The sequence below is a fragment of the Anopheles moucheti genome, chromosome 2 (genome assembly GCF_943734755.1).
Source record: "Anopheles moucheti chromosome 2, idAnoMoucSN_F20_07, whole genome shotgun sequence".
NCBI classification, from domain to species: Eukaryota; Metazoa; Arthropoda; class Insecta; order Diptera; family Culicidae; genus Anopheles; species Anopheles moucheti.
Window position 1 is genome coordinate 62,108,966 of NC_069140.1, and position 11,975 is coordinate 62,120,940.

At 38.1% G+C, this 11,975-nt stretch overlaps 1 protein-coding gene across 1 annotated transcript; it reads right to left on the bottom strand.

Annotated features, from left to right (window-relative positions):
• Window positions 1-8,139: 8,139 nt before the first annotated feature.
• On the bottom strand, window positions 8,140-11,323 carry LOC128297416 (calpain-C). Its single transcript, XM_053033046.1, has 8 exons — window positions 10,783-11,323; window positions 10,415-10,682; window positions 9,849-10,332; window positions 9,398-9,764; window positions 9,138-9,249; window positions 8,874-9,064; window positions 8,672-8,804; window positions 8,140-8,600 (listed from the first exon to the last, which is right to left on the bottom strand). The coding sequence occupies exons 1-8, from the start codon at window positions 11,244-11,246 to the stop codon at window positions 8,574-8,576; spliced, it is 2,046 nt and encodes a 681-aa protein (XP_052889006.1). The 5' UTR covers window positions 11,247-11,323; the 3' UTR covers window positions 8,140-8,573.
• Between the last annotated feature and the right edge of the window lie 652 nt (window positions 11,324-11,975).

The window sequence follows — 11,975 nt, forward strand, 5'->3', positions numbered from 1 at the left end:
AGGAGTAAGTGTGCGAGAGAGAAGAGAATCTTTGATAAACTTGCGCATGGACGCATACTGCGCTTCTCTCTCGTAGATTGTCTATGGTTGGTTGTGTAAGTAAGCAATTGCAACACATGTTGTTTATTCATTTTTCTTTTCGGATGAACTCCAGGGTTGTACAACATTCTCATTTATCATGTTTATGAAACATCAAAATGAGTCTTTCCAAATTTTCAGTACATACTACTAATGCTTTGTTAAGATTTTTTAATTATTCAGTTGTACAATTTATGTCCGTATTAGACTCCTCTGTTTAATCTCCATCTTCCAAGACAGCTGTTATACATGTAGCTCCTGCTATCATAGAGTGTACATTTACTAATTCGTTGCTGATTGCCCGCAAACTAATAAATGATTTTCATACTGCCCTCCATATAACTTTTGCAATGCTAAGTTGACAAACTATATCAATTGCTAAGAATCACCATTGAAACGCGGGAATTTGCAGACAGCGAAAACGGGCGAACCAAAACACCGAGAACGAGTGAGCGTGTACTGCATATTGTTTTTAGTCAGGTTATATTTTTTGTGATCGGCGAAAGCCGTCATAATGAAGATATAAATAAATAAATAAACATTTTTTGTGATCGCGATATATTTAAGCCAATGTTCAAAAATATGCTTGCAATATTTGCGGTAGTTTTAATATATTTTTTAAATGTAATTTTGTAAATTTCTAATTCTAAAATGACAATCTCTGTTTAAGCAAGGCTAACGTATTATTGACCACGTTTCCAAAGCGATCCAAAATTTCACCTCTCTCGGGTTAAAGGTTAGCATCGATAAAAACATTAATTAACATTCAATACCACGATGCTGGAAGCCACTCGTTGCTTGTACAACCTGAGGAAAACAGTCCAATTGAAACACTTAAATAGCTAGAAACTAAAACTATATAGAACTATAGTTTTTCAGGTAGTTTATTAAATGATGGCGCTTATGCGTCTCCTAGGAAGATCTGGTTAATGCACTGCCTAACGACGTATTGGACCGTAACCGGTACAGAAGACTTCTGCAGTAGGGCAAACCACTAAACAATTATAGCGCCATAAAAGAAAATTATTGAAATTAATAAATATATCGAAATGTAATCGTTTGTCAGCGTATATTTTGGTTTAAATCCCGGCAGCTCCAAGGGAAAAAACAACTAGCGAAAAAATAAGCATGTGTGACTATAATTATGGTAGAGTTAAACATATTTTAACTTTGTAAAACATGACGCTTATCTATCTCTCCTGAAACTAGTGAATGTTACGGATTGTATAAAGTTACAACAAGCTCATTCTTAAAATTTTAATAAACTGTACTTGGAAGATAGAGACAAAAGGTATTTGTTTGTTCGCTAATGTGAAACATAATTTGACAAGATACATTTTTCTTACATTACAAGACGACTGTTTTTCTCACTTGAACATTAAATATAATTTATTAAAATGTTTGTATTATGCAAACACTCTCTGATTTTGTACAAGAACATACAAAAACGAACCAAATTCAACATCACTCCCACTTTTCTTTTTAAATGTAACACTACAAATTGTATTGATTTGCGTTGCCTTCTCGGTATGAGTTCGATGATTTCTCTCGACTAACTGGTTTCGATTTCGCCGATCATAGTGCAGTGTTTTCACTTTCTTTCTTTGTGTCTGAAATGTAAGTAATTGCAAATAAGCGAGCATTTTCGTAGTAGATGTGCCGATATGTTGTGGGTTCTCTTGCTTAATGAAGCAGGTAAATGCAGCATTAAATGAGCGGTCTACATGCCAATTGTTGAGTTGAACGATTCATGAACAACGCGTGAGATGATCAATTGATAAGTTTGATTAGTGTATCGAGTATCGCACGTGTATAGCACACCTCGTTCAAACTTCAACATCTCCACTTGATTAGATATAGTACTGATATTGGATTGGCAAAGAGAGAAGTATGAAATGTAATTTTTGTTGCTTAGGGTTTAATTAAAAAGTACTATATGTATGTAAATACTAAGATCTATTCAATTTTTGTGCAATCCTGCATTATTTTCTAAAAATTTTATTTTCTTTCAACCATTTAAATATGATTATGTAACATACACTTGGCGTTTGTGAAGCTATATTGCCTCTAAAAATACAGCCGATGAATTGTTTTCAGATTTTCTTTGTCTAACATACTTCCTTTCTATACGTATGGCAATGACACAATAATAAGAATTTAAATAGAAGGCAGTGGTCGATTTCGTATTGAACATTGGATTTTAATAATATTGTAATATGAATAATATTTAACGTTTGTTATTGCGCATAATTAATAAGAAATTTGTTATTACTTTTAGTTAGTACAATACAGTCAGACTTTAATATTTAAAAAAATGTGCCTATATAATCCGTTGGAAGGTATCGCCATTTCACTGGAACATACACAGTTTTGCAATTTCACGTCGCTTTAGCATGTTCACATGCTCCACCAACAATGGTCATGCTTATCATACAAAAGATGTCAATGCTTAATGTCATGCATTCGACGAAGGTAACATCGAGCGCATCTCTAATTCATGGCACAAGATCATACACTACGATAAGTTTAACTTTATGCCCGCAGATTTCATTAATGTGGCCATGAATTTTCATCTTATTCGAGTGACATCGTATGTGTAGAGACTACGAGGGTCGCCAACGAGGTAAGATCTGTCTAGCGTTTATTGACCTTGAAGTCTATAGAGCAAAAGTCTAGAGATGATTGCGCCGGTTAACAAAACTAATCTCTATACACTACGCTCTCTGATCTAGTTCTGTGGCGAGAGTAAAGTTTGACCTACCGTGTCATGCTGTACACCACGAAACCCTGAAAGTCATTCCTTACCCAGAGTTTATGGTTCATTTTATTTGGTCATGTAATCATGTAATAGTCATTGTGTTAATGGACTTCAGCGATAGTTCTTGAAATGAGACATACTGCTAGCTCAATGTATGCAAGTATGAACAAAAAAATTATTAAAAGAATAATCATGATGTTAACCTATTCGATCCCAGCGTATGCAAATTTATACGCAAATGTAATATTTTTGAAAAAGTTACAATTATTTAACCTTGTTGTAACTGATACCACATGATAATATAACAGTGCCTTTGGTGAAAGATTATGTTGTGATTTGTAGTGTTTAAAGTTTGGATAAAATCGAGTCTAAAATCAAGCATAAAAAATGTTAACAATTCACAAAGGGATCGATGTTGTTTTAATTGCAAGAGTAACTGTAACGAATATTAGTTTTAAAAAAGCTCGTAATATTCGCGTGCAACCTATCTCTTCAGCAACACTTCGACTTAACTTGAGGTTTGTAATTCTTGTCATTCGTGTAATTCGTGTTAAGATTATACAGATTCTTTTTATTTTAAAACACTATTTTGTTCGTTATTTCGTCCCGTCGATGAGTTGAGTCAGCGTAATGTCAAGATAGGATAGTTAGAATAGAACTGAATAGTCAGTGGAAATTTACATTTATCGTTTACCTTGGTCCAGCACTGTCTCATTCTGTATCCACCGGACTAATTGTTTCCTTTTTGACTAGAATCTTTAGACCATAGAAGAACTAATTCAGTGCATTTTCTTTTGAAAAACGAGTTTTGGAATTAACGACGCTTGGTACATTCTTAGCCAAATTAATTTCCTAAGTGCTAAGTCCATATCAACCACCTAAAATTTTCTGATGATCCCTATATCATACTTATAAGTAGCTACTTACACTTATTGGTATACGTTATTACCATCAACTGTTATTAGCCACTATTGTATAAATTAGAAGTTACTTTTACGGTTTATGATATTTGTTGCAAAAATGTGATTTCAGTTCAAACTAATTATGCATAGTTAATATCAAACTATCAAAACAAGGAAATATTATCGTAATTATAGACGGATGCATGCCGACGTAAATGACGACGGATGACGTAAATGTAGACGGACAATTGTGGGCACCCCAAATTCGGTTACTATTCGGGTGCAAAAGATTACGCTCCGTGGAGTGTGAGTTTTAAACCGTAATACTGCCTGATATTCATCCGTTTTTTGTAACAAAGAGGATTTAAGCATGTAGTTGCTGCTTCGCTAGCGTGTGTTTATTGGGTTGCTGGGTACGCAGAGAAATTGCCGTATTTTTTACCTCAGATGCAGTACGTTATGAACGCACCGTGTCGTGCCCGTTGGTGCCGACGAAAACACCTATACATGTGCGGGTTCCTGCCAGGCTGTTAAGCAAGGCTCATGTTTTGGGGGCCCATCTTAGTGATCAAAGAGCGTAGACGACCCGAAACTCATCTGATCTGGATGTGTAAAGTGATTTACTTACTTCAACCTAGTCCGATTTGAAACGAGGTTTGTCGTCGGAGTTGAAACAGCGTCTATCTTCAGCTTTCACTATCATCAAACGTGATCTGTAGATGACCGCTAAGAATCAAGCCCCAATCACGCACATTCTGTTGCACAATATCCAAGTATGATCACTACCACCATACTGGCCACAGTACCTGGTACACCACGCATTGTGCTTTCATCAGATGGCACCGTTAGCAGAAACACGCCTAAACGTAGGCTAATTGATCGCACGTCTCCCACAATACTCTCGTACCTCTGCTTCTTCAGGGCACTGCCTTGTCTGGCCCACAAACGAAAACAACAAAAAAATGGTGCCAGCAGAAGTGAAACGTTTCTGGTTCTATCTTACCATGATTGCCACATTGGCTTTGGATGATGAGGCATCCTTCGTAAAATAACAGCAGGATACGACTGACGTGCGCGATTTCAATTTATTCCGGAAGAATTGCGATCACAGCACCACTACCTTTATATCTTTCACGTTTAGCTTGTCGCTGTCACTACGCGAAAAAGCACTGGATCTGTCTACATTGCCCGCGAGCTTGTGATACAGGGAGTTTATCGATTAGCGTGTTTCTGTAATGAACTTTTGAGCACCAACCATCCACTTCGCAGCTGGGCTTCCGGATCCAACCACTGTAAGCCTTGTTTCACCATCAGACGACAAGGATACACCAAATCTACAAATTACAGCCACTAACTAACTGCACCAGCCACTTGCCACTACCATACAATAATACGCCGATGACAATACAAACTCTAAACTAAACTAAAGCGCATTAGACCAGAGACACGACTTGTCGGTTCTTTACCAAAATTTGCGTGGCGTTCGAACAAAATTCAACGTTCTAATGTCCGCTCTCAACGATCCCATTTATGACGTCATCGCACTAACCGAAACGTAGCCAAACGAGGATATGCCTTCTTCGCTTTTTTCTGGCAGCAAATACAATAACTACCGATTGTTCTGTACTGAACAGGACAAACACGCGTGGTGGATGCGTTCTAATTGCGTGTGCTGCCTCGTTTTTCTCTACCGTGCTCATATTTTCATCAAACCCAGGTTTGGTATGGGTATGGGTTCAGATAAGAATACTGAGTGCATCCATGTATGTTGTTTGTATTTACCTTCTTCCCGGCGTCTCTATATATATTGAGATAGAATATTCTTTAAGTGATTGTATGGATGCTGTGCAAAACCGTATGAATACAAACGACACATTGTTTATTCTGGGTGATTTCTATATGTCATCGCGTACCTGGACTTTAATGAATAATTTTTTCTTACCAACTCACATTGCTACTGGTATTTTTAGGAGTAATTTGCTTTGTAATAGATTAGTTGAATGCAATTTACAAAAAAATACCCTGAGTTTTGAATAATAGAAAGCTACTTATAAACCGTACTTATAATGAATCCAACAAACTATAACAAGGATATAACTTCCAAATAAAGGAAATGAAAGTAAAATGAATTATGCTGGGTTATCCGCCATCTTGAGCGATTTCAACTGGTCCTTCCTAGATACCATTACATCTATTAATAAGGTGTTATCTAGGGTAAACTCGAATATTATCAAGACATTCCCATCCCTCTGCTCTGCTATAACACCAGCACATACTTTTCCTTTCCAACCATTCCACAATTATCGATCCCAACCGGAACTTCATCGACTCGATATAGTACTACAGGCGATCAAAAAACTAAAACCATAATTCAGTTCAGGCCTCGATAGTATTCCAGCTTCGGTGATAAAGAATTGTAGTGTTATCAATTGCCCTATTCCTATGTCGATTAGAACGGCTACCTTCTTGGATTTGTAGAAATTAACACGATGTATTCCGATCCCGAAAAACGATAATCCAGCTGATGTTCGTAATTACCGTAAAATCTGTCCTAGTATGTGTATCTGTATCTGTACTGTGTATAGTATTACACCTCAACAATACGGTTTCTTTCCGAAACACTCATCTCTTAAAATACTAATATCACTCGTTCCCTCCTAATTACCTCCTTCATCACTGCTAACCTTGATCATGGATCTCTAGTAAATGTCATCTACACTGATTTTACGGATGCTTTTGATCGTATTCCTCACCACATTCTCCTCGCTAAATTGTCTAAAATGGATCTCCTTGACATTCATGTTGCTTGGTAAGAATCTTTCCTGTTTCACCGTACTTATCGGATTAGAACTGAATTTCCACTTTTCTGAACCTATTGTCTCTACGTCTGGCGTACCACAGGATAGTGTATTGAGTCCTCTGTTATTCGTGTAATTGATTAATGATGTCAGTTCTGTTCTACCACATGACTACGTTGTGAGTTCTGCTGATGATGACTGGTCGTAATTTCTGGTCGTAAAAATATTGTAAAAATCTATTAAAACTCACAGTGACTATGTGCCATTACAAAATATGTTTAACCGGTTCACTGTTTAGTGATCGTCGCATCATTTTTCCGGATAAATGTAAGTCATATTCCAACTTTTAGGAGTACAATCCTTGGAAAACCGCTTATGTATACGTTATTCGTCTATTCAATAAATTCGATTACTTGTACCATCTGTATGTACAGATTAGAATTAACTAGGGTTATATTAGGAATGTTGTTAAACATATGTTTTAGACAACAGATGAAATAAAAAAATGAAATACTAAAATATCCGTTATATCCGATCAGTTGATAAGAGCTTGATAAGAGCTTTAAAATGTGCTATCCACGATAGAAATAAATCATTTTCATTCGCGTTGGAATCCATAATCAAAGCTTTGTCGCCGGTAACGCCGATTGGTATGCAATCCGCAGCACAATGCACGATGCACGATATTCAATGTTTTTAGAGTTACTAACATCCCGTACACATGGCCATTATTCATGCTATTTTATGAGATAAAGTATGAAAAATGTACCGTAATTCTGTATTTAATGCCGATGAAGCTGTTAGCTTAATTTAATGCTTATTCTTTTTTTATTTCTTGAGACTCCAATATTATGCCAAGCAGTACACATCAGAAATGTTGGGTTGACATTTAAAGATAAATTTAAGTCGCATTCGTTTAAAATTCTATTTTTATCACTATCAATTTTCATCACTATCATCATTTTTATTTACTATCAAAGTAAATTAAATAATATAATAAATTACGAATTAAATTAGCAGTGACTTATCTTGCAGTTTGGCATGCCACTCTAGGTCACATTTACGGATCATAGGGAGTGAAAGTCAGTTTTGCACAATTTTATAGTCATAGAACACAAGTCTAGTACCAACTAGGCGTAATAACCAACCTAATTATAAATTAACAACCTAAAATCTCTAGCAACAACTAGACCTATTTAATGTGATAATGTGTTAAACATTATCAAAATCTAATCGTTACCAGTAACGGATTATCAGGCAGTTGTAAAGGATTAACTCCTACTGTACTGTTTCGAAAACTAAACCAGGAACTGGAACTTCTCACGGACACTGTAAGAATAGGATCCCTAATAAATTCAAAACCAACCACACACGCACTTGACCCTCGGTTGCGCTGGGATTCTAAGAAAATATTTATTTCCAGTGGTGTCGTGTGAGCGAACTGCTCTACACCGACCAACTGCAAATTTATTTTAACTACTACGGAGGACGAAACTAACAATGAAAATTACAGTTTCGGATTCCTTCATTCCGCCAAGTTTCAAACACAAAACACTGCTCCGAGTCGATTGATTTACTTTATTTACATTCCCGGTTCAAAACATCAATTATACGAAATTTTGAGCATTACGGTGCTTGGTGAAAAATAACCGCTACGTTTGCGCTACGAGCTCATTTTCCACCAGCTGCTGGTTACATTCGTACAATAACAACAACTAAATATAAATTATGGGTACGGTTTTGCATATCAGAAAGCTTCCTACCTAAGCAAAACGTTTTAAAGAAACTATATTACACAATAGATTATGTTAAACATGTCAGCATGTGTTTTCTTTTTGATTGCACTTAGAGTTACAGAGCTTATGTTGGTATGCTATATAGAGGATTGAATGTTAGAACCGGTTCGAATAAGCACTTTACACAACACCATTTGAATGCTGCTCGAGATAATGTTGCTCGTTGTGACTGCTCCTCGGTAATGACATGACTGCATATTATATATGATGTGCTGGCACTTAGCTGATCTTCGATTCTGCTTTAGCACATGAAAACGGATTTAATCCACTAAAAAAACGAATCGGAACGTTGTATTATGATGACAGGTTCAAATCAAGCGGTCAATTTCGTATAATTACCTCAGACATTCCCATGCTAATAATACCATCCTGATTCGTATCCTTTGCTTTAAACAACTCGAAAGCCATAGTTAGATGCAGGATGGCCGAAATGAAGTCTGCCAATCGAAGCGTTCCATCCCTTCGCATGTATCTGGTGATTTAAAAAACAACCTTATCATTAGTCTGCTCTGATAGTACACACGCTTTTTAAAAACAATACCGTAAAATAAGGATGGAAATGTTATCCGTACTGAGCTGGAATCCAACGTCGAATAGTGCATCCCGCAATCGTTCTGCCTTTAGTATGCCCGATTTTTCTTTCGTATGCATTTTGAACACCCCCCACCAGGTTTTCAGATTGATCATGAACTTGTTGAAATCATTGAAATTTATACGGCCACGATTCGTTTTCTGTCGATGGAAGATAAAAATGAATGATTGCAAAAGTGCACTTTGCTCGAACCATATTATTAGAAATACGTACATCCATCAAACAAACCACCTGTCTACAAACGTCTATACTGGCACAGCTTCGAATATAATCATTTGGAAGGCACGCTTCGAGCAGTTCTTGGAGATCAAAGCAATTTAACGTCCTGGAATAAAATATTCGTGTGACAATTAAAACTCGTTTACTTTTTTCTACCTTTCCTGGCAAAATGTAATGGTGTAATTTTTAACGTAAAAAGAAGGGCGTTTAATTATAATTCTTGTCTAACTATTGAACGACACCGTCTAACCTACCTTTGATCATCAGCAAGCTGCATGAACACTGGTTCGTACTGTGCCGTACTGCATGCGATACCGTTGTTGTTGTTATTGTTATTAGAAGAATCGATCGTGATCTTTGTGTTGGAATTAAGCAGGGGGAAAGGATCTAGCAAAAGCATGGTTTGTGTTTCAAGAAGGGCCAACCGAATGGTACTTCCTAACACCCGCACACTAAAAGACGCTTCTTCAGCCGGTTCGAATGTGGTAGCCATAATGAGGTAACGCCCAGGATCAAGTGAGCATCGATGACTAATTTGTCGCGAATTGGTGTATTGGGAGTTGACTAAGCTTTTATGCTTTTTGAAGAAATTCTTCGAGAGACATCCATTAATATTTTGCACTGGTTTGAACAAAAAGACACGATGAAAAATAGATCAATAGGATCAATTCCATGACCTTACTGCAAGACCATTAGCATACGTACCACTATTTAGATTATATACGGTAAATCCGATCACTTTCGGTTCCAGCACGCTGTGTTGGTTGACTGAGATGATGACATCTTCCTTTTCGCTAAGAAATAGCTGCAGTTGTGGGTTGATATGGAATGAGTCCGGATTATTGCGGCATCCGCCTGCCGTAACTCCTCGCTTCCATGACCCTTGGTACAGTCGCATAAGCCAACGGCGACTCTTATCCGCCAGTTGCGGCTCATCCCTAGCCGTATCCGAATCGAGATGGACGCACTCGAGATGCGTGAAAGTTTGCGTCATATCGAAAAACGACATCCAGAACTCGCCCTGTTCGAGCTGCTCGATCAGACGATTCCGTTCGTTCATCGGAACGCGTTCCCATGAACTGGAAAATGACGACCAGTCGCCGTTAAAGCTTGAAGATTTGCTGAGCGTCTGAGCCAAGGGGTTTCGCAGCCGTACTAGCTGAACTGTGTCGCCCATGATAGTTTCGGCCTGCAAGATATTTATGGAAATGAAAATATAAAATCATCTATTGGTCATTGACTGCTGCATCTCAACATCGCTGCACCCATACCTTATCCATCGAACAAAGACGATAATTAATTCCAATGTGGATGCCGTTCGGCAAAGCTTCAGTTTGGTTACGAATCTGTGTCATGGTACCATTGTTGATCGTGCAGGTGATGATGCTTGTCGTATCTAGGAGGTTATGCAGCAGCGGTGGCCGTATGAGGATGTTGCTGTCCATCTTGATGGATATCGACTCAGTAATGCCTCCGGTCAGGTCGGCCAATCCGTCGAGCAGCGTACCATACTTCAACGCTTCGTACGACCCATGCAATCTGGAACGAAAGAAGACAGCATATAAAAATTTCGTGCAATTTTTTCAATCACGCAATCAATAGCGGAGTCAGCCAATGCATCCAACCATTCGTCACTTACTTTGCGTATGCTTTCTCCAGCAAACCGGGCCAGAAGGAGTTGGTGTTTTGTGCTTGTAGGAAGGCCAGCTTGCCGTTTATTGTCGGCAATCGATCATCGACCAGTACTTCCAACCATTCTCCACACCACCAGAGCCGAAAGCGAAATACTCCATAGTAAGGTTTGTCGAAGTTCTGATCGGCCGGTACAACGCGGTAAAACAAACCCTTTGATAGGTACAGTACACCCAAACACGACACCAGCCACCGATCACCCATCTTTCCGGGCACGATATCGAACTGTGCGGACGCATCGTTCACGAATACCGGATTAGAAACGATCTCGTGCGGTCTTTTCCATTGAAAGGTGAACGGTGGCGTTTGGTGGTAAAAGACGGACGATTGTGTGGCCGGGAAATCTTCATCCTCCCAGAGTACGCCCTTCTGTTTGCATTCTGATTTGATACGTTCGTAAGACGAAGTCATTTTGTAGCGTTTCAACCGTTCCAGACGGGAGGGAGTGCCGTTTATGTGCCGGCAACAAGAATGAATAGATGGGTGTAGTTCCTTACTTATGCAGAATGGATTATTTTCTTCTGTTGAGTATGCACCGATATACACTCGCTCATCAAACGACGAAAATCACTCATTTCATGGTTTCGATATTGCAAATCTGGAAAGAAACAAGGGAAACAGATATGTGAGTAAGACCCACCATAGAAACCAGAATGTAATGTTTATAAATAATACATAACATCATTTAAATGAAGGGTGAAACATGAAATTGCAGGTTGTTAAACTCACTGTTTTAGTACTGCATAATTCTATTCAATGTTAAGTTTGCATGGTTGAGCAATCAAATCTTTTCACTTAGGCCCACATTTACAGAATCGGCTTATTTTTACGTAACCGCACCTGAATAGAGACACTCAATTAAATCCTCTATCTACACATCGACCGCATTATTTACCATTGTGTTAAGGCAAACGCGTATTATAATCAGTGAAACGACTCCATAATCCTCTTTTCCCTTCGTTTGTTATCAGCAGTGGACGCATCTTTTGCAAGTGTCAACGTTCGATGCAAACTTTAAACTGGAAAGGAACCATGGTTACTAATAAACTTTAGCGTGATCGTTTCTCATGGTAAAGCAATCCAATGAAAGTACTTGCATTGTTTACTATAGGTATGGTTGAGAGTGAGATTGGCTCATTA

Excerpts from the sequence above, each read along its gene's own strand:
- LOC128297416 (XM_053033046.1), bottom strand. The coding sequence starts at position 11,246 with ATGACTTCGTCTTACGAACGTATCAAATCAGAATGCAAACAGAAGGGC. Across the intron at positions 9,250-9,397 it reads CAGCTTGCTGATGATCAAAG|GACGTTAAATTGCTTTGATC; the intron begins GTAGGTTAGACG and ends ATTTTATTCCAG. Across the intron at positions 8,601-8,671 it reads TTAGCATGGGAATGTCTGAG|TGGATTAAATCCGTTTTCAT; the intron begins GTAATTATACGA and ends TCGTTTTTTTAG.